The sequence below is a fragment of the Neofelis nebulosa genome, chromosome 8 (genome assembly GCF_028018385.1).
Source record: "Neofelis nebulosa isolate mNeoNeb1 chromosome 8, mNeoNeb1.pri, whole genome shotgun sequence".
NCBI classification, from domain to species: domain Eukaryota; kingdom Metazoa; phylum Chordata; class Mammalia; order Carnivora; family Felidae; genus Neofelis; species Neofelis nebulosa.
This window is the reverse complement of record NC_080789.1, coordinates 48,690,272-48,717,466: the sequence shown is the minus strand read 5'-3', so window position 1 is coordinate 48,717,466 and position 27,195 is coordinate 48,690,272. Positions and strand designations below refer to the sequence as shown.

At 39.4% G+C, this 27,195-nt stretch overlaps 1 protein-coding gene across 3 annotated transcripts in view; it reads left to right on the top strand.

The window, feature by feature from the left end:
- Positions 1-12,859: 12,859 nt before the first annotated feature.
- NUP107 (nucleoporin 107) overlaps positions 12,860-27,195 on the top strand; it is a 43,872-nt gene continuing 29,536 nt past the window's right edge. Inside the window, exons 1-9 of one of the 3 annotated variants that reach the window (XM_058742077.1) lie at positions 12,866-13,013; positions 14,598-14,764; positions 15,011-15,102; positions 15,532-15,618; positions 16,658-16,773; positions 19,147-19,291; positions 22,645-22,748; positions 25,453-25,580; positions 26,624-26,672. In XM_058742077.1, the coding sequence (XP_058598060.1) occupies positions 15,027-15,102; positions 15,532-15,618; positions 16,658-16,773; positions 19,147-19,291; positions 22,645-22,748; positions 25,453-25,580; positions 26,624-26,672 (705 nt within the window). In that variant the 5' untranslated portion in view covers positions 12,866-13,013; positions 14,598-14,764; positions 15,011-15,026. Of the gene's footprint in view, positions 13,014-14,597; positions 14,765-15,010; positions 15,103-15,531; positions 15,623-16,633; positions 16,774-19,146; positions 19,292-22,644; positions 22,749-25,452; positions 25,581-26,623; positions 26,673-27,195 lie in introns of those variants that run through there. The other 2 variants (XM_058742076.1, XM_058742078.1) reach the window with 2 other exon arrangements.

The window sequence follows — 27,195 nt, the reverse complement described above, 5'->3', positions numbered from 1 at the left end:
AAAATACACAGGGTTAATATCTATAAAATACGAAGAGTTCTTAGAAATTGAGAAGAAACAATCCAAAGGAAAAATGGTTGAAATATTACTAGGCGGTTCAGAGAAGAGCAAATCCAAATGGCTCATAAACATAAAAAGATGCTCTAACTAGTAGCCAGAGACATGCAAAGCAAAGTACCAAGAACCCAACACATGGGCAAAATTCACAGAGATAACACTCTAATTCCAAAAAGGAGGTTAGAGAACAAGAAAGGAGTCGTGTAATGCTGATGGCAATGTGCATTGCATAGCCTTGGGGTAAAGCAAAATCTTAATTTGCGATCTGCTAATATCTGTTGAAAGTTAAAATAGGCATATTTGACCCAGCTATCCTATTCCTGGTGGCTACACCAAAGACATGAAAGGATACATACACAAGACTATTCACTGCCACACACTACTGAAGAAAAAACTGCAACAGGGTGAATGACCATCAATAAAGAATAATTGAAAAGATTATGATTCATGCCTCACATAGAACGTTATGTAGCATTTAAGAATGAGTTTGATGTTTAATGGTTGACTTCGAGGGATTTCTATGAGGTATTGAAAGTGAACAAAGCGAGGTACTGAAAGATACCTACCAGGTTGTTAACATGGCTACAGAGGAGGGAAGGGGTGAGGAAGTTAGGGGGATCTGAGTAGGTGCAAGAAGAAAAGCAAAAATACATCAGTGGGAAAAAGAAAAACAGGAACATGAAGATACAGAGAATCCTCATTGTCAGTAGCAGGTAAATAACAGTTTCTGGAATATACATTTTAAAAGCTATATGAATGTCATCATTATATGTAAAATGTGAATGCTAATATGTGATAGATAATGTGCAATAATAAAAATTACTGTACTAAGCAGTAGTAATATGGATGCTTTTGAATTATTTGTTGTCTCCTAATATTGTTATGCTATCATTAAGTAAAGTTAAAATTTTTTTTTCAACGTTTTTTATTTATTTTTGGGACAGAGAGAGACAGAGCATGAACGGGGGAGGGTCAGAGAGAGAGGGAGACACAGAATCGGAAACAGGCTCCAGGCTCCGAGCCATCGGCCCAGAGCCTGACGCGGGGCTCGAACTCACGGACCGCGAGATCGTGACCTGGCTGAAGTCGGACGCTTAACCGACTGCGCCACCCAGGCGCCCCAAGTTAAAATTTTTTAAATGCAGTCATCATCATAACTTCATACTTAAATCAGAAAAAACAAAAAGCATCATTCAAAAAGTCAAAGAAGTTTAGCTTTCTTTTATTACCTAAAAGTCAACCTTTTTACAAAGCTAGAGAGCTTCCGTTGATTTTGTGAAGGACAAAGAAGCGGTACTCCCCTAGGATGGCAAGCAGTTTCCTAAAGATTAAACTCCATCATTTAAAAATTGCAAATAGGACGCAAGGATGGATTTTGAAGTACAGCTTTACCTAATGCCCTTTTACAACACAGACTAAAGCTTCCAAATAAGTTTCAAGGTCAATGTTCAAGACAGGCACAGGTTTTTTTGCATTACAGCCTACTGCCAATACTTATAGTCTATATTTTATGCTTTTAAATGCACTTCTATTTATAGAACCTGCATAGTTTGCTCTTATATGTCAATATTTTTGTAGCTCAAAATACTCTCAAAGTATTTTAAAAGTCAATTCCTGCTCTTGACTTATGAACCAAATATGCTATATTTTCTTTTCTTTTTTTTTTTTTTTTTTTTTTTTTTTTTTGAGCAGGGGAGGTGCCGAGAGCGGGGGCGGGGCGGGGGGGGGCGGTGGTTGTGTGTAAGAGGATACAAAGTGGCTTGTCATCAGGAGCCTGATGCAGGGCTTGAATTCACAAACCTTGAGATCATGATCTGAGCCCAAGTCAGATGCTCAACCAACTGAGCCACCAAGGTGCCCCAAAATATGCTATATTTTCAATCTTTAAAATAACACCTTTAAAATTTTGTCATTAAAGAATAGACTCGGGGTGCCTGAGTGACTCAGTCAGTTATGCGTCCAACTTCAGCTCAGGTCATGATCTCGTGGTTTGTGAGTTCAAGCCCCGCGTCAGGCTCTGTGCTGACAGCTTGGAGCCTGGAGCCTGCTTCAGATTCTGTGTCTCCCCCTTTCTCTGTCCCTCCCATGCTCATGCTGTGTCTCTCTCTGTCTCTCAATAATAAATAAATGTTCTAAAAAAAAAAAAGGAATAGACTCATAACATTATGGATGCATGATGCATTCTCTTAAGGATACATTTTCAAAGATCCTCTCAATTAGAAGATATTTACCTACAGATAAAGATAATGGTCCATATATGGTAAACTACCTATTCAAATTTTAACTATTTGTTATATTGTTTCTTAAAGGCTATCATTTAGTCAGATAATAGTGTGTGTTTGTTTCCTCTACATTCTTTCCCCCTCCCTGCCTTCTTCCATCTCACTCTGTAGGTAGGAAGCACATTCCTCCCATATTCAGCCAACACACTCAGGCTGGACAATGACCTGCATTAGGTAAAGTGAACTGAAGGCTAAATGCCTTTAGCACCACAGAAGACACTCACTGGATTCTTGTGCAAACCCCAGAAGAGAGGAGAGAACACTGTGATTTCTCGCCTTCACCCCACCAAACCAGGCAGGATGAGGACTCAGTCAGAACTAACACCATAACGCCTGGGTGGCTGAGTCGGTTAAGTGTCCAGTTTTGGCTCAGGTCATGATCTTGCAGTTCGTGAGCTCAAGCAAAGGGTCAGGCTCTGTGCTGGCAGGTCAGAGCCTGGAGCCTGGTTCAGATTCTGCCTCTTTCTGCCCCTCTCCCCACTTGCGCACTCACACACTCTCTCTCTCTCAAATATAAATAAACATTAAAAAAAAATTTTTTTTAAGAGAACACTATATAAGAAAGAAATTGTAATGTGACTTTTCTTACTCAGTTGAATTTATGGGGTAAGGTTCATGCTAGTTATCTTCTTTTCATAATAAAATAAAATCTAAACACCGTATAAAGCGTGCTATTTAGAGAAAACAGAACAAAGCAATGCTCTCTCCAGGGCCTTAATAAATCATTCTTCAGAAACGCAAATGTGTCTGATTTACAGAATTCCTATGCCAAGTAGAGAAGGATGTGAAACAGCATAAGCTGCATTGTGGTCTAGATGGAGAATGCCCTGTATCAACAGAGAATAACGATTTTAGCTTTCCCATTGCTTCCAAGATCATTTCCGCTATTGATGAAGCCTGAGATGTCTGTAAAGAGGAGTCATTGCAATTGATTTATTTGTCTGGCAAACTTTTTGTCAGCAAATTCACCACTACCTTGAAAATGTCACTGACTACTTTATGCTTAAGACACTAGAAACACAAGCCACAATGAAACCTACATTGAGCTAATTCTTACTGTTAGAATTCTAAGAAGCAATAATGTATTTACGATTTTATGTTAAAAATCTGCCAGACATCGATGTTTAAATCACAATTCAGCAGTAAACGGGTCACTCCAAATTACAAAGCTTTACATTTCATCGTTCTATTTTCCTCTTCAGATTCAACATAATTCGAAAGAAGAAAGAGAAGCTGTAACATAAATTATTCACGGGTTCTTCCTGTTTTTAAGCTTCTCAAGATGGAGATGATAAAGAAATCTTTTGAGGTGGTAGAGGGTACTGTGAAGTATCTACATATGACAGAATATAAGTGAAAATAAACTTAACCTGATTATACAAATGTGGATGCTCTTACTAGAATACTTTCTGAGGAATTGAATGCAATTGTATTGATTGGAAATGACCCACTCATTCAAGAAAAATGTGAGCTTTTACTAAATGACAAACGGTAAAGGTGAAAAAAACAGATATGGTCCCTGCCTTCTTGGTGCTGAACAAAAGAGCAAACACTTATATTGAATATTTGCTACATGTGGTGCATGATAATATCAGCCAATGTTGCTTGAGTGATTATTATATACTAGTATTGTTCTAAGTGATTTATGCATTCAAACTCATTTAATTCACACCATAAACTTGTGAAATAAATTTATTTATTATACAGAAGCATCGACATAATTTGTCCAAGGCTCCACCAAGTAAGTAGGGGGGCTAGGATTCAACCCAAGGAGTTTTTGTGTTCTGCACCACCTCTCAAATTGCGGTACAGATATTATTTAATTGCCGGTACAAACTGTGAAATAGAATACTCTTATCTTCTCAAGTTTACAGAAGAGAAAACTGGATTGTAGAGAGGTGAAATAACTCATTAAATGTGAACTGACCAAAATCCTACCCACTACCCTGCCTTACTGGAAAGAAAGACCAGTGTCAACCTGACTCTGCATTGAAACTTTTGACCCTCCTTGACCTCAGCGTAAAGCATTTTGCTTCAAACCAAATAGCATCACCTCCCTCCCTCAAAAAAAAAAAAAAAAAAAAAAAAAAAAAGTCCTATCTGAAAAGACATAATGTACTCAGTCAATAGCTTCCCGGTATTATCACCACAACCACATCCTTGGCTGTAATCCTATCAGTGTCCGCTCGAGCCTTTAGTCTTTCTGCTACTTTGTCTTCCAAACGTGAAGTCAAATAACACATCTGAATCTTGGAGGGCATACACAGTTTACGCTTCACACTTAAGTACATTTTTCCTCCCTGACTCATGAACTTCTTTTTCTTGAAATTTAACATTTTATCCTGTCTTTTTTGCTGCCTGATCTGAACCAAACTTGAACGTTGCAGGTTCCCCTATAATGCATTCAGAGCTCTGTTTTGCTTCATATTATTGATGTTTAACTACTTTTTTTTTTTTTTTTAAAGTAGGCTTCATGCCCAGCGGAGAGCCCAGCGCAGGGCTTTAACTCAACACCCTGAGATCAAGACCTGAGCTGAGATCAAGAGTCTAACGTTTAACCAACTGAGCCACCCAGGTGCCCTGAATTACTTTACAATATCACTGCTCCTTATGTATAAAATGTTTGTCAGAATTTCATCTTAATTACCAAGATCTGATACGTTTTGAGCAGGGAGACGAATTAAATAAAAATTATTTGGGGTTCATTTATATGTATATACTTATAATGATATATATTATATATTTTTATATATATATTTGAGACTAAACATAACTTTGCACAACACTTTGAATGTACTTAACTCCACTGACCTGCACACTTAAAAATGGCTAAAGTAGTAAATTTTATATTATGCATGTTACCACACTTTTTAAATAAATAAGTAAAAGAGCTGGTCAATATGAGGAGGAAAAAAGAATAAAACATTGCCAACCAAGTACTAATATCAATTTGCAAGATGGAATAGTTTAACCTCAAAATAGGTTTTAAGCAAGAGCATTTTAAGAAAATAATAACCAAATTTTATCTGGTAGCTACGATAGTGATTTAAAAGACTTATGTTGTGGGGCACCTGGGTGGCTCAGTCGGTTCAGCATCCAACTCTTTGTTTCGGCTCAGGTCATGATCTCACGGTTCATGAGTTCAAGCCCCGCGTTGGGCTTTGCACTGACAGTGCAGGGCCTGCTTGGGATTCTCTCTCTCTCTCTCTCTCTCTCTCTCTCTCTGTCCCTCCTCTGCTCGTGCTCTCTCTCTCTCTCTCTCTCGAAATAAATAATAAACTTTAAAAAAAAAGTATATATTTGTGTTGTCCATGTTATGATTAAATAAGTATGTTCGAATAGGTAAGTTTACATGATTTTTTTTTTAATGAGTAAATGGTCTTTTTCCCCCAATCTGTATCTTCGAGGTGCAAGCACAGTGCCCAGTGCATAGTAGACATTTAATACAAAATTGTGAGTGGATGAGTAAAGGATTCTTCAGGGTTAGATCCACTGAACTCCTTTATATGGAGAACAAAAGGAGACTTTACAGTCATATTTATATTTTTCAATATAAAGTATTCATTCTTTTGAGCTCTTCATATAGACAGGGGAAATTGCTTGGGCTGTCATTACAGCATCACAGAAAAAAAAAGGATTGGGATTGGTTCAGTTCAATCTATGTTACTCATGCCTCTATCCCTGTGTCTTGAGTTTGATGTTGCCAAATGAACTGATAATTATTATCAGAGTAAGAATAAGATCTTTTTGAATATATATAAATATGCCATACTTATCATAATTCCCGGTACTGTTCTAAGGCTTTACATATATTAACTCAGTAAATCTTTATAACAACCTGATGATCTCGTACTGTTATTACACCCAGAAGAAGAAACTGAGGCATGCACCGGCACTCAAGGTCACCTCACTATTTAGTGGTGGAGCTGGATGTGACCTCAGACGATCAAGCTCTAAAGTCTGAGCCTTTGACCAGTTTGCTCTATTGCTATTTGTGTAGTTAGTCCTTGCAACTACCCTAAAGAGAAGAGTCTCATTTACAGAGAGGAGGTTTAGAACAGTTAAGGGCCAATAAACTGCCAAACTGAGATTCAAACCTGGGAAGTCTGATTTCCAACACTGTGCTCTTAACTTCCAGGCAATAGTGTCTCCTGAGTCAAGCCATGTTTTAAAACCTAGATATTGCAGGGGCACCTGGGCGGCTCAGTCGGTTGAGCGTCTGACTTCAGCTCAGGTCACGATCTCGCGGTCTGTGAGTTCAAGCCCCGCATCCAGCTCTGTGCTGACAGCTCAGAGTCTGGAGCCTGCCTCCAATTCTGTGTCTCCCTCTCTCTCTGCCCCTCCACCATTCATGCTCTGTCTCTCTCTCTCTGTCAGAAATAAACTTTAAAAAAAAATTAAAAAAAAAAAAAACCTAGACATTGCAATTGGTTCATGGCTCAGCCAAAAACTGGCATTTTTTTTAATGTATTTATTTTGAGAGAGAGAGGGAGGGAGAGAGAATCCAAAACAGGCCCCACACTATCAGCACAGAGCCTGATGCAGGGCTCGAGCTCACGAACTGTGAGAACATGACCTAGGCTGAAATCAAGAGGTGCTTCACTGAATGAACCACCCAGGCACCCCCAAAACTGATATTTGTATTCAGTTCATGATCCATTGTTGTTTACTATGCTTTTGGCTGGTGGTTTAGTTTAGTTCAAGTCCATGTCTATAAGTAAATTACTTCAGCTTCTGCAATTCTACTTCTTCAGATTTTCCGAATAGTCTTAGGAAATTATAATCAAATGTTTGCAATGTTTTGAGCTCAAAGAAGAAAACTGCTCCCATAATACTAAAATTTTTTTAAAAATCTCATATCTGAACAAGAGGCTAGTAATTTAAGTACTTCCTTTAGTTTTATAGAAGTTGCAGTGTATCCGACAACTGTATTCAAAATCCTTCTAACTATCTTTTGGGCAGGGAAAAAGTATTTAAGGATGTACCATAACAGGGCCATCTGGGTGGCTCAGTCGGTTGAGCAGCCAACTTCGGCTCAGGTCATGATCTCGCAGTCCTCGAGTTCAAGCCGCGCGTTGAGCTCTGTGCTGACAGCTCAGAGCCTGGATCCTGCTTGGGATTCTGTGTCTCTCCCTCTCTCTCTGCCCCTCCCCCACTCACGCTCTGTCCCTCTCTGTCTCACAAAAAATGAATAAACATTAAAAAAAATAAAAAAGATTAAAAAAGAATGTACCATAACAATTCACCAGATTCACGTCTGACTCACTGGAATTCTTAATGAATTTATTTAAAAATTTTTTTTTGAATTTCAATTAAACCATGCTATGAAAATAAATCACTTTAAATAAAGCAAATCGGTGAACTTGCAACAATAACAAAATCATCCAGTCTCACCAAAGGCAACCGCTATCAACATTTGGTGCGATCTTTGTTTAGATACTTCTTAAGATTTCATTTTTAAGAGCAATTTTAGGTTCACAGCAAAATTGAGAGGCAGGCACAGAGATTTCTCATATGCTCACTGCTCCCAAACATGTGTAGCCTCCCCTCATTATAGTATCTCCCACCAGAGTGGTACATTTGTTATAATCTCTGAACCCACATTTATACATCATAACCACCCAAGACCCATAGTTTACATAAGTTGTGTATTCTATGGGTTTGGACAAATATATATGACAGGGAGGACACTAGCCAAGAAAGCCAGAGAGGACTAGGAGAAGCCCACTACGAAAGCAGTAACACATAGGGACAGGAGAGTGACAGAAAAGAGAGTAGTCTCTGATGTCAAATGCTCAAGAGACGATGAGAAATGAAAAAATAGACTTTTACTGACAAATCATTGGTGACCTTGTTTCGAACAATTTTCCTTTAGCAGTGAGGGCTGAAGTCAGACTGCATTAGGTTGCATTGTAAATGTAAATGGAGACAAAAAGGAATATTACTTTTTCAAAATGTTTGGCTAAGTTAAGAATGATATAGATGAATGATGCTGGATATGATACGATGTTCATACTGTTAAGTGAAAAAGCAGATCATGAAACAGTGTTACGGTATAATCCCACTTGTTCCAGTTATCTGTGACTATATAACAAGCCATCCCAAAACGTAGTGACATAACATGTTAAGTTTCTTGGTTCTGTGGGTTAACCAAACTCAGGTGATTCTTTTTTATTCTTATTATTTTATCGGAGAGAGAGAGAGAGAGAGAGAACAAGCGGGGGAGAGGGGCAGAGGGAGGAAGAATCTTAAGCAGACTCCATGCTTGGTGCAGAGCCCAACGTGGGGCTTGATCCCAAGCTCCCAGGATCATGACCTGAGCTGAAATCAAAAGTCAGATGCTCAACTGACTGAGCCACCCAGGGGCCCCCTCAGGTAGGTGATTCTGGATGAGAGTCTCTTACGTAATTGTAGCCAGATATAGTTAGTGGAATCATAAGAATCGTTTCATTTTCTCCATATCCTTGTGTCTATTTTTGTATCTTTCTGTAATAATCACATCTACTGGATTTATAGTAAGAAAACCACTAACCAGGTACTTACAATTTACCAAAAAAGAAATTGGGCTGAGAAGGAGAAGACTAAAAAGACAACAGCTAGAAAGAGGTGCCAAGTGAAAGAATGCTTTCTTTTGAGAGAAGAGAGAGGTCAGGCAGATTTTGAAACAGAGACAGACTGGCCTCATGTGCCACTTGATGTGATTGTGAGAAGCACCCAACAATACCTATGTAGTATGCCTGTATCCTATCTTCCAACTGCTTGTTTTTATTTTTTTATAAATTTATTTATTTGTTTGTTTTGAGAGAGAGAGAGAGAGAGAGAGAGAGAGAGAGCAAGCGGGAGAGGGGCAGAGAGAGGGAGAGAATCCCAAGCAGCCTCCACACTGTCAGCACGGAGCCCAATGCGGGGCTCGAACCTGCAAACGGTGAGATCGTGACCTGAGCAGAAATCAAAAGTCAAACATTCAACCAACTGAGTCATGCAGGCACCTGGTGTTTTTTGTTTTGTTTTGTTTTTTTAAGTGCTCATGTTTTCATGAGAAAACAATTGGACAAATCCAAATTGAGAAATATTCTGCAAAAACTAGTCTGAAAGTCTGGAGGACTACTCTAAATGAAAGTAGAACGAAGAGACAAGACAACTAAATGCATAATCCTCTGTTGGATGCTGTATTGGAGGAGAGCTGTTATAAAAGGCATTATTGAGGGGCGCCTGGGTGGCTTAGTCAGTTAAGCATCCAGCTCCTGATTTTGGCTCAGGTCATGATCTCACGGTTTGTGAGTTCCAGCCCTGAGTGGGGCTCTGCACTGACAACGTGGAGCCTGCTTGGGATTCTCTCTCTCTCTCTCTCTCTCTCTCTCTCTCTCTCTCTCTCCCCCCTCTCCTCTCCCCCCTCCAAATAAAGAAATAAACATTAAAAAAAGGCATTTGAGACAACTGAGGAAATTGACTATGTTAATTATGGTATTCTGCCAATGCCAAATGCTCTGTTTATTGTATTGGTTAAGAGAATGTCTTGTTCTTGATTTAGGAGATGCCATTCTGACGTATTTAGTGGTGAAGTGTGAAGATGTCTACGACTAACTTTCAAATAGTTCAGGCAAAAAAACCCAAAGAGCAAGCAATTGTGGGGAAATGTTAGCAATTGGCTGTTGCAGGTAGAGAATATATTGACACCTAGAGTACTGTTTTACAGCTTTCATGGAGGTTTGAAAGTTTTCGAAATAGAAAGCTAGGGAGGGGGTAAACAAGTAATGATTTTCTTCCTCAGCTGCTGAGGGTAAGAGAGAGAGCAAAGAGTGCTCCAGATCAGAGACAGTTTGGCTCTGAGTGCTTTGGCGGTAGCTGTTTTCTGGGTTCTAGCTCCTGTGCAACTGTTCCCAAGCCTTTTTTCCAGCTTCTTAACAATTCTGTGAGTTCCTGATAGGCTTCTGGTAAATTCCCCTTTGCTGAAGTTAGCTGTAATGAACTTTTTTCATTGAAATCCAAACATAAAGCCAGAATATATACACCAGGCACCATACAAAAGATTTTATTGCAAATAGTTTTAAGGTAGGTAATCAAACGAATACATTTTCAAATATTTTGGGGGTAGTATGATGTTCATGCCTACTAATTAAATGTTCATGCCTACTAATTAAATGCGTCAAAAGTGACCCCCCCCCCACGCTTTTCAACAAGTGTTTTCTCTTCGCATATGAACTGAATTTTGGGCTAACCCTTCACCCAAGACTGCTCTTCCTTTTTATTGTGTGCCTTATGGTCAATCACTTCAAGTACATTATATGAATAGAACACATTGGAATTCAGTTGCCAGGGGATGCGTGGCAAGAACCTGAACCACTGGCTCACGCTGTGAATAACTTTGCTCCAGCACCACAAAATCATTAGAACCAGATTTCACCTTCAATAAGAGAACAAGAACCAGATTGCACCTTGGATAAGAGAACAAGTGCACTTTTTGCACAGGAAAATTAGGAGACAGGATGAATGAGAGAGCACCAGGGTGGGGACTCATTAAGTAGGTAATTGAAAGAGGAGACTCAATGACTACCATGTGAAGGTGTACATTTGGCATCTTGTCATTAATCTTTGCGACAACGGTGATAAAGGTGGTATTCCCATTTTACAGATGAGGGGGAATACGCGTGGAGGGTTTGTGCCTAGATGGAATCCAAGGTCACTTTTTTTTTTTTCTCCAAATGTCACGTGGTCATGATGTGGGAAACAGAGGCAAGTGAAAAATTAAATTTCCTTACTGTCTACAGCCTGTTGACAAGTCCTTGAAACAGGCAGAGTGACCTCCCTCTAGGAGCTTGATGATGACACTTTGCTGAGGGCAAAAGGCAATCTTAGCTTAACATTATCCTGACCTCAAGATCCTTTAAGTCTACTTTAACATATAAAAATTCCTTTCCAAACTTCCTTTATTTCTACCCACCCCCCGTTATGTTAGGAATCATCCTCCAAACTTATGGCCCACTGATATGCATCTGAAGGGTCTCATGACTGAGTTTTGACTAAACAGTAATAAATGAACTTTTCCTAACGATAGCTAGCCCCCTCCAGGTCCTGGAAACCTTGCTTCCAAAAATCCTTAGAGACTTACGCTATCCCTAACCCCCTCATAATTTGAAGGTATATAATTAGTCACCCATCACAACCCTAGGGCAGCCTTTTCTGCCCACAGGTCCTTTCCCAAGGTTTTAGTAAAACCACCTTTTTGCACTGAAGACATCTCAAGAATTCTTTCTTGGCCATGGGCTCTGAACTCCAACACTTCCACATCAGTCTTAATGGGAATCCAGTATGAAGAGGCCTTCCCAGTACATTACCCAGGAGTGCAGCAGAATGTAAATGGGTAAGGCAAAGCTTTGATTCCTTCAGCGCAGGAATATACTACTTTTTGCCTATCCAGGCACTTTGAAATAGAGGGCAATTCTATCACCCTTTATGCTTTGTTTGTATCAAGTTATTAAATTCCAGTTAGTTAACATATAGCGTAATATTAGTTTCAGGAGTAGAATTTAGTGATACATCACTTACCTATCACTCTTTATGCTTTTTCTTTTAATGTTTATTTTATGTACTTATTTTTTTTAATATTTATTTATTTTGGGGAGCTAGAGAGACAGAGTGCAAGCAGGGGAGGGTTTGAGAGAGAGAGGAAGAAACAGCATCCGAAGCAGGCTCCAGGCTCAGAACTGTCAGCACACAGCCCCACGCGGGGCCTGAACCCACGAAGCGCGGGATCATGACCTGGGCGGAAGTCGGATACTTAACCCACTGAGCCACCCAGGTGCCCCTTCTAATGTTTATTGTTGAGAGAGAGAGCGAGAGAACGAGAGGCTGAGCCAGCAGGGGAGGGGCAGAGAGAGAGAGGGAGTCAGAGGATCCGAAACCGGCTCAAACTTACAACACAGGAGATCATGCCCTGAGCCAAAGTTCAATGCTTAACCGACTGAGCCACCCAGGCACCCCACTCTTTATGGTTTCTAAGGCAAATGATCCTTTTCTCCTTAATAGGGAAAAATACCAAGTTAAAGAAAAACAAAGAGCCATTACGGAAAACAATATCAAGAACTGTAGGGGGTTTACGCTACAGTTCAAACAAGATGAGTTGAGTGAGACTGGCAGGGACCCCGGAGGTGGAGGGGAGAGCCTGCATGTCTGAATTCAGGGTCCAGGTTCCTTCTCAGTCCCGGCCTCCTGAGAATACCAGGAAATGACCGCACATTTCTCTAGACTATCAATACAAGCCAAGTTTCCCTCTAGGATAACCTGGCGCCTGGACCACGCCCACAAATGCCAGTCAGGCAAAGCGGCAGCGTCGCCACACCGCTAAACCCACCGGCCCCGCCCTTGCCCCGCCCCCTGCTCCGCCCCCTCAGCCCTGCCCGGCTCAGCCCGGTCGCGTCAGACGCCATCACACTGAAGCACAGCCTTCGCGCCTGCGCAGACCGGACCTGCGGCAGGAAGGCGGAAGTCGTCGCGCGTGCGCTCAAGGGGAAAGGTGTTTCTTCCTCCCTCCCCTTTTTTTCTAAGACGGCTTAGCTAGGACATGCTTCCGGGTCGAAGGGTTTGCTTCCGGAGAGCGGGAAGGCTGAAACGCGGTGGTTAAGCTGGAGTCGAGTTGGCGAGCTTCTCGGTGGAGAAGGCTGTGGCCATGGACAGGTCAGTTGAGGTGGTAATGGTTAAGCTAGGACATTTGCCCTTCCTGCTTGTAGGGCGGAACTAAACAGTCGAAGTCCGAATCCCACAGGAAGCCGAGGAAGGCCCGGGTGCTAACCCTAGGACTCCTTCCCCGGGCTGGGAGTCTCTGCAGATGATGGAAGAAAGGCAGCTTGGGTCGGGAATGGATACGGACAGTGATCGTCCCTTGCGTTTTCGCGGCAGCTCTGCCATCTGTTCTGCGTTTTGGGGCAACGTTTTTCGTTGCTGGGGTGGGCGGAATAGGAGGTGGTCTGGCTTTCGACATGCCGACTGACCTGACCGAGATCACAAAGCCAGACAGTGACGGAACTGGGATCTCAGCCCAGACTTTCTGATACAAGTTCCAGCATCAGGTAGTTACAGTATTAAAGTCTTTCTATGACCCTGGTACTATGCTAGCCTCCTGCTATACAGGTGAGTTTTTCCTGTTCTTGGCCTCTGGGAATTAGTTGTAGTGGAGGAGACAATGGAGCAGTGCAAAATGATGTGTTTTAACTTTTCTGTGGGAAGAGAAAATGAGGATGCGATAAAAGCCTCTCTGCCACGGGATCTATCAGGAAGACTTCTCAAAGGAGGTAACTCTCTAGTTGGCCTGAATAATAGCTAACATTGAGTGCCTTAAATGCTTTGTTATTACCATATATATTGTATTAGCTAATTTAGTCTTCCTACAGTCCTATGAGGATAGGTACTCTGATCCTCTTTTCATAGATTACACTGGGGCTAAAAGAGTTTAAGAACTTGGTGACAGTTAGGAAGCTAATAAGTAGAAGAACCAAGTTGCCCACCTGATATATGTGTCTCCAGACTCTAGGAGGCTCTTTGGTGAGTAAGTGTTCACCAGGTGGATGAGAGGGGCAAAGGTAGGCTTCTGTGGAAGAAACATCTACAGGGTGCAAGAATATGAAAAGGAAGGCATTGTGTAGCTGAATGGTCACATGCAATGTATGTTTGTATGGGGATGTTTGTGGTTGAATATAAGACTGAACTGGTAAGTCGGGGGTTAGATTTTAAAAATAAAGGAAATTTGGACTTGATTCTATAGGCTTCAGAACTATCTTAAGATTTTGAGTGGAGGAAAAAGCATGTTAGATTCTTTTCTCAAAATACAGGTCTTTTTTTTTGTTTTTAATGTTTATTCTTTTGTTAGAGAGACAGAGCATGAGTGGGGGAGGGTCAGAGAGAGAGGGAGACACAGAATCTGAAGCAGGCTCCTAGCTCTGAGCTGTCAGCGCAGAGCTGGACACGGGGCTCAAACTCACGAACCATGAGACCGTGACCTGAGCCAAAGTCAGATGCTTAATTGACTGAGCCACCCGGGCGCCCCTCAAAATATAGGTCTTTTAATTCACACGATTTATTTTCTAGACCTTGAGCTGAGAACAACGGGAGATCAGGACAACTGCAACAGTACTGAGACAGGAGATGCCATTAGTGTACTTTGTGGAGAAATGACTTGAAGAGTCATTTCTCCAATTTATTAGAATTCTTTTTTAATTAGCTTCCCATCTCACCAGTCCCAACAACAGATTTTATTTTTCGTAGTACCCATGGTTTGAAGACTTTTGGAAACTGCGGAAGATTCTTTTAAGAGATGGTTCCTGCAATTTCAGGGAACTCCTCAATTCAACCAAGGAAAGACCTGCCTTCATGAAGCAATTATGTAAAACAGTGCTATGATATAGATGCCAAGTGTTGAAATCATTCCATAGGTGAGAATAACATAGTGAGTGCTAGAAACTCAAAGATGCCTGTGCAGGAAAAATTTGAGAAGTGGGCTTTGGGGGATAAGCAGGGTTTGGAATCAAAGAGCGCTGTTAACCAAAAGGTCAAAGACTTGGCTACTGGGATGATCTATGCTTTGACTGACCCAGGGTCTTTTGCTCCAGTCATGATAGAGTTCTTTGCAAATGGTACATTGTCATTTCACTCACATGAACTTAATTATACTGTTTTAGGAGCGGCTATGGAGAGATGTCATCTCCTGTGATCCGGGAGGCAGAAGTGACTCGGACTGCACGGAAACAGAGTGCTCAAAAAAGAGTTTTAAGTATCCTTTACGTTGTAAGCATCATTATTCAAATTACAGCATGCTTGGAATCAGAATTATAGAATTGCCTTTTTATGAGAGATATTAGACATTCAGTATTATAATAAAATGATAGGGAAATTGTTAAAATTTGTGTTACCCTGAAAATAAGGACGTTCTTGCTATCTTGTAGCTAGCTTCTGCTGAGATGAGATATCCTTTTTTTATTTGAAATCTAAGTACTCTTAGTTCACTGTGTAGTAATATAAGACTGATATCTGAGAAATTAAGCGGTAGAGGGAGTGATTTACTCTTTGCATAGAAAAAGTGGTAGCCATCAAAATCTTGTTGAAAAGTGTATTCAGATATTTTATGTCTGGTAAATATGGTTGATTCTAACTTTAATGGTGTCTTTTTTGTATGGAAAACTTTTCTTAACTCTTCCTATAGTTCGGCCATCCCAAGATGAAATTTTTGCTAATACTACACCAAGAAACCAGGTTATCCCTCGAACTCCCAGTTCGTTTCGACCACCTTGTAAGATTTTTTTTTTTTTTACTGTTTTATTTATTTTCGAAAGACAGTGTGAGCCGGGGAAGGGCAGAAAGAAAGGGAGATAAAGGATCCAAATTGGGCTCTGCGCTGACAGCAGCAAGCCTGATGCGGGGCTCTGACTCATGAACTGTGAGATCATGACCTGAGCTGAAGTGTGATGCTCAAATGACTGAGCCACCCAGGTGCCTCATAAGAATTTTTGCTTTTAAAGCATTTAAGAATATAGTAATGTATATTAATATGTACAAATATATAACAAGTATTGTATATATAAATATTATGTACAATATATAATATATATATTTACATATATGTAACAAGTGTTTGTCATATATATTTGTATATGTTAAATATACGTAATATTTAATAACATTAATATAATATTTAATAATAGTAATAGCTATATGTTAAAGCTTACAGTACACATGATAATCTTTGGTTACAATATCAATAGTTAAGAACAAATAATAATGATTGCATTACTATTTGTTGAACCCTTACCATGTGTGAGGCACTATACTTTATATAAATACACAATAACTGTGATGTAGGTATTCTATCTCTATTTTACCAAAACTGAAATTGAGACGTGGAGAAGTTATTCAATGAGGATAGCATGGCTAAGCATATATGTAAGTGATGGAACCAAAATTCAGACAATGATCTGTTTACTTCAAAGCCTGTGCCCTTTACACTAAACTACCTCTTCAGTATTTGTAAAATTGGAATATGAATAATCCATGGACTCATTAGTGTCTTTCTTTTTTTTACTAGTTATGTTATAATGAAAGCATCTCTGTTTGCAGTAAAAGATTTTCCTGCTGGGCTCACTAGTACCAAAAGATCAAATTTACAAAAATAAGTTAAATCTTCATATCATGGAAATGTTAATATTTAAAGGATTTACTTGGTTAGAATCTAAAAAATTAGAAACAAAGTTATTTATTGGTTGTTTGATTGTTTTGTTTTCATGATCAATGTTCATGCACTTTGGATTCTTTTTCTAACCTCTTGTTTGTAGTTACTCCACCCAGCCGAAGCTTACTGAGGCATCCAGATGTTTCCTGCATTCTTGGAACAGGAGGGAGGTCTCCCCGGCTTACACAGTCTTCAGGGTTCTTGGGAAATCTGTCTATGGTATGTGGAAAAATGGGGTAAAAATTTCCCCCTTTTCATATAAGTAAGATATGGAGCTTAAAAGCCTTTAGTGAGGTTTGAAGTCATAGTCCTCAAAAGAGTTAACTAGGTTACGTAGATTGAAATTGTTTTTTGGTTAGGCTTTCAGAAAACTGAAAACCTTAAGCATCTCTTGTCACAGTTGGAAACTGTAATACCAGCAACATTTGGGTGCAGGTAGAATGTGTTAATCTGACAGTCTGCTCCTCTGAAGAAATACTTGATTGGTTGCTGATGAGCCCTGTTTTGAAGCATAGAAGAGTAGGAAGCCAAGAGAAATGGATGAAGAGTATCATAAGGAAGAGAGACAATGTATTAAAGGAAAGAAAAGAGAAAATGTTGGAAAAGTAGATGAGACACTCTTTAGAAATCACTGTGTGGTACAGTATTGAAAATAGAAGAAATGTCGTATAAACATACAGAATGACTTGACCTAGGTGTTCAAAATACCCTATAAAAAAGAAAGGATTCAATCTAATAAGAGAAGGAAACAGAAGAGTTCTGTTGGAGTAGTAGAGGATGATGGAAAATTTAGTGCTAAAAACAAAATAAAAACAGTTCTGTGTTTGGCTCTGTGCTTATTAAAAGGGCACAGCGATTTTTTTTTTTTAAGTTTATTTACATTGAGAGAGCAAGCAGAGGAGGGGCAGAGAAAGAATCCCAAGCAGGCTCCACACTTGTGAGTGCAGAGCCCGACATGGGCTCCATCTCACAAACCGCAGATCATGACCTGAGCCGAAATCAAGTCAAACACTTAACTGACTGAGCCACCCAGGCGCCCCAGAAAAGTCACAGGGATTTTTGCACACATTTGAAATTGTCTAGATTAGGTGTTTTCTGAAGAATGGTTTAGCTTGTTAAACCTCTCCTTAAAAGGATAAATTGATTTGTTAAATACTTCTTATTGTCTTACGGATTTTTAGAATGTTAATGTCTAACAATGATATAGTCATTGAATAATTTTACGCTGCTTTTGAATCTGGTTATGTTAGCAGCATTTATCTTATTTTGCTTAAAAACATGAGTGAATTGACTGCATCTGGGGTTAAACAAAAGAAGATGACTTATTATTTATTGCTTCAGAACTGCAAGATTAATAGTAAGATTTCTAGTCTCATAAAGCCCAGGACAGAGTAAATTATTAATAATATGGGCATTATTATAAAATGCTTGGGTTTAAATAAACATTTTTATTGTTGCTTGTGCCTGGATTTTAATAAAGACAAATTTTTAAACCTTCAGACAGCTTTCTCTGGCTTTCAGAAGATCTTAAATAAAGGTGATTTTAAGTAAAGGTGAATTTAAAAAAATGTGGGGGCGCCTGGGTGGCTCAGTCGGTTGTGCGACTGACTTCGGCTCGGGTCACGATCTCACGGTTTGTGAGTTCGAGCCCCATGTCGGGCTCTGCTGACAGCTCAGAGCCTGGAGCCTGCTTCGGATTCTGTGTCTCCCTCTCTCTCTGCCCCTCCCCCCCTTCATGCTCTGTCTCTCTGTCTCAGAAATAAATAAACATAAAAAATTTTTTTTTTTAAATGTGTTTGCACACACTTCAGACACGTCCGGAAATAGAACAAGCCCTCATGTGCTCTTTGCCCAGTTATTAATATATGGCTGATCCTATTTCATCTACACCCACAAGTGTTTCCCCTTTGTTACTTTACACCTCCCAGATTTCATACCATTTTACCCATAAATATTTTTGTGCATATCTCTGAGACATAAGACAGTTCTTTCTTTAACACGATGCCATTAACACATCTAACATTCCACACACGCACATACGTACACACAGAGTAATTTGTTTATCATCTTAAATATCCATTTTGTGTATATATATGTTTTCATTATTGTATATATTTTACTAAGTGTTCACATTTCCTCAGCTGTGTCAAATTTTAAGTTGGTTTGTTTAAAATTTCCTCAGTTGTGTCATGTTTTCTTAAGTCAGTTTGTTTAAATCAGGATTCAAATAAGGTAAACACACTGCATTTGCTTGATGTGGCTCATCTTTTAATCTGTAAGTTCTTCCATCACCCTTTTTGTTAGCGTTTATATGTTGAAAAAACTGGATCATTTGTCCTGTACGTTTTCCCAATAGTGAAAAACCGATGTGAACTTAGAGCAGTATGACCGCCTTATTTTACATGTTAATATCAGCTTAAATGTTACAAAATGCAGTATTTATTGCCTTTTAAAAAAAGATACGGAGTGGTACAGAGAAGAAAACAGTATAAAAGCTGTGATTTCCTTAACAAAATAGCCATTAATGTCTTTTTTTGTACTCAGTGGCAATAGCTCATTACTTTTCCGTATCTTCCTTTTTTTTTTTTATAGGTAACTAATCTGGATGACAGTAATTGGGCTGCTGCATTCACATCACAGCGTTCAGGACTCCTCACAAGTACAGAGTCCCACAGTGTAACAGAGGATGTAACTCTCAGTGCCGTTATGTTACGTGAGGATGATCCGGGCGAAGCTGGTAAAATGGCGTTAACTCTTTAACAATGTAGCCTGTTGGCTTGACTGAGACCCAGGAAACTATCTCCTATTCCTGAGTGTCATTATAAAATATTTTTCATTAAGCTGATTAGTTATGGTTATGGCTGAGCCATTTGATGTAGTAGCTCTGGAAGGTTGAGAATCTCACCTTCGTTCTCAGTTGGAGCGGCATCTTGCCACTTCATTTTTCAGTTCAAATACCTTGTTAGGTTATTAGATAAGTCTCATATCTTCATTCTTTTCGTATTTCTGTTGAAAGGGCATCTCTTTTTCTCTAGGTTTAGTTTTTATCTAATATTGACATGTTTTCACCTGGATGCTAATGCTGTCTTTCTTTCAAATAGTATGAAGACCTTTCTAGTTTCAGGTTGGTTATTACCATTCCCCTTTGGAAAGAAAAGTTTGCTTTTCATGTGCCTGTATGTGTTCATTACCACATGGGATCTTCATTTTATCATCATCGTCAGCTAACGTGCCAGAGTCCGTGTGCTTACCCCTGGGTGGACATTATCTTCTGTAGCTGTCCATTGAAGAGTTACAGTAGCTATTACCGTCAGAGGGGAAAGGGAACTGCTGCTCAGAATGGGTAGCTTGCATAAGCTCACCTGGCTAGAAAGTGATGGCACCAGGATTTGAAACTAAGCAGTTTGATTATACAGCCCTTCTCTTAACACTGTGGTAACCACTGCTTCCTTGTAGTATCTGCCAGTAATAAGTACTCAGATTTTGAGTGATTTAGATATCCTTTTTACTAAATAGATAAAATAGAAAGAAAAAAAGTTCATTTTTAGTATGAACACTGGATGAGACCTTCAATATGATACAGTACTGTAGTGGAGTGTGTATGTTTTCCCTGAGTAGAATATATCATCTTAGTATCTGTTACAACTTTCTCAGCTACTTTGTTATGTGTTTAAAATACAAATCAGATATTTTAAAATTTGGCTTATATTTTTGTAGTAATTGTTGACAGATTAATAGCCAACACATCCGTGTGCTCTTAAAAGACTTGTAGGTAACAAGAGAAAAAAATACATTGAACTACATCAAAATCTAAAATTTTCATGCATCAAAAGATACAGTCAGTAGGGGCGCCTGGGTGGCGCAGTCGGTTAAGCGTCCGACTTCAGCCAGGTCACGATCTCGCGGTCCGTGAGTTCGAGCCCCGCGTCAGGCTCTGGGCTGATGGCTCGGAGCCTGGAGCCTGTTTCCGATTCTGTGTCTCCCTCTCTCTCTGCCCCTCCCCCGTTCATGCTCTGTCTCTCTCTGTCCCAAAAATAAATTAAAAACGTTGAAAAAAAAAAAAATTAAAAAAAAAAAAAAAAAAGATACAGTCAGTAGAGTGAAAAGGCAGCCCACAGAATGGGAGAATGTATTTGCAAATCCTATGTCTGATAAAAGGGTAATATCTAGAATGTAGAAAGAACTATAACGTGGGGTGCCTGGGTGGCTCAGTGGGTTAAGCGTCTGACTTCAACTCAGGTCATGATCTCACAGTTCTTGAGTTTGAGTCAGACTTTTTGACTTTTGCTTTTGTTTCTTGTGCTTTTGGTGTCATATCCAAAAAGTTGTTACCAAGACCAATGTCAAGGAGCTCTTTGCCTATATCTTTTTCTAGGAGTTTTATGGTTTCGGGTCTTAAGTTTAAGTCTCCATTCCATTTCAAGTTAATTTTTTTTTAACATTTATTCATTTTTGAGAGACAGAGTACGTGAGCTGGGGAGGGGCAGAGAGAGAGAGGGATACACAGGATTTGAAGCAGACTCCAGGCTCTGAGATGTCAGCACAGAGCCCGATGTGGGGCTCGAACCCATAAACTGTGAGATCATGACCTGAGCCAAAGTCGGATGCTTAACCAATTGAGCCACTCAGTTGCCCCTTTAAAAAATTTTTTTTAGTGTTTGTTTATTTTTGAGAGAAGCGGAGCACAAGTTGGGGAGGGGCAGAGAGAGAGGGAGACACAGAATCCAAAGCAGGCTCCAGGCTCTGAGCTGTCAGCACAGAGCCCGACACGGGAGTTTGAACCCACAAACCATGAGATCATGACCTGAACCAAAGTCAGATGCTTAACTGACTGAGCCACCCAGGTACCCCACAAGTTAATTTTTATGAGTGGTGTAATCTAGGGGGTCCAATTTCATTTTTCCATATGTGATCATCAGTTTTTCTAGCACCATTTATTGAAAAGGCTGTTCTTTCCCCAGTGAGTATTCTTGGCTCCCCTGTCAAATATTAGTTGACTATACATGGCGGGAGTTTGTTTCTGGACCCTATTCTGTTCCATTGATCTATGTGTCTGTTTTTATGCCTTCTCATACTGCTTTTTTTTTTTTTTTTTTTAATTTTTTTTTCAACGTTTTTAATTTATTTTTGGGACAGAGAGAGACAGAGCATGAATGGGGGAGGGGCAGAGAGAGAGGGAGACACAGAATCGGAAACAGGCTCCAGGCTCCGAGCCGTCAGCCCAGAGCCTGACGCGGGGCTCGAACTCACGGACCGCGAGATCGTGACCTGGCTGAAGTCGGACGCCCAACCGACTGCGCCACCCAGGCGCCTTTTTTTTTTTAACTTTATTTATTTTGAGAGAGAGCATGTGCACGTAAGAGTTGGGGAGGGGGCGGGGAAGAGGGAGGGAGAGAGAGAATCTTAAGCAGGCTCTTTGCTGCTTGATCTCAAGAACTGTGAGATCATGACCTGAGCCCTAATCAAGGGTTGGACACTTAACAAGCTGAGCCACCCCAGGGGCCTCTCATACTGTTTTAATTACTCAAGCTTTGTAGTATAGTTTGAAATCAGGAAGTATAGTACCTCCAGCTTTGTTCTTTCTTAGGATCGCTTTGGCTATCCTGAGTTGTAGTTCTGCAAGATGAAAAGAATTCTGTGGATGGATGATGGTGATGGTAGCACAGCATTGTGAATGTACTTAATGCCACTAACCTGTACACTTAAAAATGGTTAAGATGGTAAATTTTGTTATGTTTATCTTACCACAGTTACAATTTTTTTTAAGTTTAATTTATTTTGTTGGGGCGGGGGGAAGGACGGGGAGAGAGAGGGAGAGACAGAATTCCAAGCAGACTCCACACCACCAGCACGGAGCCTGATGTAGGGCTCCACCTCATGAACTGTGAGATCATGACCTGAGCCAAGATCAAGAGTCAGACACTTTAACTGACTGAGCCACCAGGCACCCCACCACTGCTGTAATTTTTTAGAAAATACAGCAGAAAAAAAAGAGATATGTAGCTGTGTTGTTAAGTTTTCATAGAAACATAATTACCTAGGAGTATGTCACTTAACTTTCTTGTTCCTTTTCTTTTTAATGTGTTCTAGCATCCATGAGTATGTTTTCTGATTTCCTGCAGTCTTACTTGAAGCACTCTTCAAATACGGTTTTTGACCTTGTAGAAGAATATGAAAACATCTGTAGTAGTCAGGTAAGTTACTTTCACTCCATTGTTGGTCAAACTTCAGTACTCTTAGTTTTTTGAACAGCATCAACCTGTGAATTTCCATACTGTATTTAAGGGGGGAGATGTCTTAAGGGTGTAGTGGCAGGGGTAGCATGGTTGGGAGGTTAGCCAGGGCAGCTCTGCTTTTTTGCTTATTGAAGGTCCATATGAGATTTCTTTGGGAGACCGAAGGATTCTGCTACTTAAAAAAAAAGGAGAATCTAGAATATACAAAGAACTCTTTAAACCCAATAATTAGAAAATGAACATCCAGGGGCGCCTGGGTGGCGCAGTCGGTTAAGCGGCCGACTTCAGCCAGGTCACGATCTCGCGTCTGTGAGTTCGAGCCCCGCGTCGGGCTCTGGGCTGATGGCTCGGAGCCTGGAGCCTGTTTCCAATTCTGTGGCTCCCTCTCTCTCTGTCCCTCCCCCGTTCATGCTCTGTCTCTCTCTGTCCCAAAAATAAATAAAAAACGTTGAAAAAAAAATTTAAAAAAAAAAAAACAAAAAAAAAAAAAAAAAAAAAAGAAAATGAACATCCAATTAAAAAAATGGACAAAACACATTAACAGACACCTCACCAGAGAAAATCTACAGATGGCAAAAAAGCATGTGAAAAGGTGTTCAACATCATATGTCATCGTGGAATTGCAAATTAAAATCATGAGATGTCATACGCCTAGTAGAATGGCAAAGGTCCCCAACACCTATCAATACCACACGCTGGCAAGGGTGTGGAGCAGCAGTAACTCTCATTCGTTGTTGGTGGGATTGCAAAACGGTGGAGTCACTTTGCAAGACACTTTCTCAGTTTCTTAGAAACCTGAACATAGTCTTATCATGATTCTACAACATTCATACTGTGGTATTTACCAAAACGAGTTAAAAACTTAGGCCCACACAAAAACCTACATATAAATGTTTATAGCAGCTTTATTTGTCATCGCCTAAATTCAGAAGCAACCAGGTTGTCTTTTAGTAAGCGAATGGATAAATCAACTGTGTGTATCTAGACAACGGAATATTGTTTAATGCTAAAAAGAAATGAGCCATCAAGCCATGAAAAGACAAGGATGAACCCTAAGTGCATATCAGTAAGCTAAAGAAACCAATTCGAAAAGGCTACATATTAAATGAATCCAACTAAACAATATTCTGGAAAAGGCAAAACTTTGGAGAGAGTGAAAAGATCAGTGGTTCCCAGAGGGTGGGGGAATATAAGGATGAAAAGTGGAACCTGGTAGATGTTTAGGGGAGTGAAACTGTATGAGATAATGGTGGTGGATACATGTCATTTATGTCAAAACCTGTAGAATATACAACACCAAGAATGAACCCTTATGTAAACTATGGACTTTGGATGATAGTGACCTGTCAGTGTAGGTTCATTGTTGTAACAAATGTTCCACTCTGGTGCTGGATCCTGATAGGCAGAAAGCAATGGGAACTCTACTTTCCACTCAGTTTTGCTGTAAACCTAAATCTGCTCTAAAACATTAAGTCTGTTTTTTTAAAAAAGGAAGAAGGAAGAGGAAGAGCATTTGGCTGGCTCAGTTGGAAAAGCATGTGACTCTTGATCCTTAGGGTCATGAGTTCAAGCCTCATGTTGGGTATAGAGATTACTAAAAAAATAAGCAAATAAATAAATGGGCTTTATTACATTCAAGAATGATTACAATATAATAGCCAACATTTCCTGATCGTTTCATATTGTTTCAATAATCAATCTCTGAATTGTTCCATTATAAAAGCAGTAGCTTCATTAAATAACTGAAGCAGTAACAGTCACTTAGTGAATTACTAGAGTTAGGGTTCCAATAGAAAATAATGAGAAGTACTGATAACACTTTTATTAAACACTGGCCTTAAGACAAAAGTAACATTATTTTGTGAGTACTTTTTAAAGAGAGGGAAAAGGTGTTGTGGTGGTAATGATTCTTCATGTTCTGAATAAGAGCGATTCTGTGTCTGAATTTCACTTCAGAAGATTAAGAGGTACTGTTCAAAACCTTTGAGAAAGGTTTCCTTTACCCTGGATTCTTAAACCTTCTGATAAATAATTTTGTGTGTGTTTCTGGGGAGAACATCCATGCTGTTCGTTAGATTTTCACATAATGCCTCAACCTGAAAAAGGTTAAGAACTCTGGTTTTAGAACAAGGAGGGGACTTTGGTTAAGTTGTGGTTAGCAATGACAGTGTTTTAGTACCAATCTTAAAATATTTTTCTTGATTTGATATATGGTATAAATTTTTCAGGCATAAATTGAAGATAACTTTATTTTCAATTTTCATTGCTATGCTGTTAGTCCATGTTATCATTTTGTCAGGAATAGGTTAGATTTGGCTTATCTTCTGGTTAGATATAGGTTAGATTTGTCAGGAATAGGTTAGATTTAGCTTATAAAAGAAGAAAAAAATGTATCCATGGCTGTTCCTGTTTAATCTGAAATTTGGAGTATATTAAACTTTTACATATATACTCACATAAACACACCTTACTTCAAATTAAGACCGTTTCGAGTGGGAATGTTATATTTCCATTCAATTTAAAAAAGGCAATACATAGGAAAAATTCATACTCTAAATGTGTGTGTGTGTGTATGTTTAGTTTTAGAGCTGTGCACTTGAAGAATACGCAGTTATGGCTCAGAATGATAGAAAACCTCTTTACATCTGTGTCTTTACGTTAGGTGAATATACTGAGTAAAATAGTGAGCCGAGCAACACCTGGACTTCAGAAGTTCTCAAAAACAGCCAGTATGCTCTGGCTTCTTCAACAGGAGATGGTCACATGGAGGCTGCTGGCTTCTCTGTATAGGTAAAGTTGTGTAGGCCTCATAAGTGAAATAAACACAAGGTAACCAATAGGCAAATTAATTAATTTAAACATGGTTTGTCTTTTTAATGTTTATTTATTTTACAGGGAGAGAGAGAGAGAGAGAGAGAGAGAGAGAGAGAGAGAGAGAGAGAGAAAGGAAGGAAGGAAAGAAGGAAAGAAAGAAAGAAATCCCAAGCAGGCTCCACGCTGTCAGCACAGAGCCTGACATGGGGCTCAGTCCTAAGAACTTTGAGATCATGACCTGAGCCACCCAGGCCCCCAAATAGGCAAATTAATTTAAAAGTTAGAGTAGGATGTGTGGAAATAGGTTCTACTATCTTTGGTACTTACTGTTTCTAATGCCTCATCATTAGATGATTATCAGGAGTGAGTGAGGAGGGAAGAGGGGAATATTAGATCATAAAGCTGGTAGCTCCCAAAAATAAGATCAGGAAAGTACTGAAAATACTGAAGTACTTAGGATAGACAAGAAAAAGAACTCTGCTTTGGATTCTGTGTCTCCCTCTCTCTCTGCCTCTCCCCTGTTCATTCTCTCTCTCTCTCAAAAATAAATTAACAGTAAAAAATTTTAAAGAAAAGGAACTGAAAAATAGACTTTATATAAAGTGGCAGTTTGAAAGAAGTTAACCAAATATTCCTTCTCTCAGATGCTCAGTGGTTTTGCCTCTCATTCTGCTGCTTTCTCACTGTGATGAGAAAATCCTGAAAGAAAATTAGATTATGTAATTTTTGCCATGTGAAAACAATTATATTAGCAAGTTCAGTGTGTGCCTTAGCAGGTAGCCAGGAAAGACTTTTTGCAGTGTCTGTTTTTAGTAAATATCAGATTTGCTCAGATGTCAATATCCGATCCAGAAGGTACTTACTACTTGTATCTTTGTTTCAAAAGAATGATTAAGTTTATTGGAAGCTCAACTTGTTTATGCTGGAGAGAATGTAGGTTTGTGTATATATATAGTTTAAAAGGTGATTTCATATATTTATGCAATTTAAGCCTTTTTCATTTTGTTATTTTTCCTCAGAGACAGAATACAGTCTGCATTAGAAGATGAAAATATGTTTGTACTTAGTGTAAGTTTAAGATTAATTTTTTTCCTTTATAAATGTTTAAAACTTAAAATGGTTTTTAATAATAGGATTTGATTTCTGACCCTCCATCTTGAGTTTCTTCATTTAAAAAATTTTACAAGTAAAAGATACAATCTCATAAAGTAATCAAATATTGATTTATATTATAGGGTAAAAGGTAAAAGTCCTCTTTTATCCCTTACTGTTCTAACAATTTGCAACCAGACACTTTTCTGTGCATCTTTATATGTATATATACACATGGTTGTGTGTGTGTGTGTGTGTGTGTGTTTTAATGTTTACTTATTTTGAGAGAGTGTATGCACACGAGAGGGAGAGAGTATGTGTGTGACGGGGCAGAGAGTATCTCAAGCATGCTGTCAGCACAGAGTTCCAGTTTGGGGCTCAAAATCAAGAGTCAGAGGCTTATCTGACTGAGCCACACATGCGCCCCATGGGTTTGTTTTATTTTTTTAACATAGAGTATGATTTCATTTATCCATTATACTAAGAGTTTCTTTTTTAA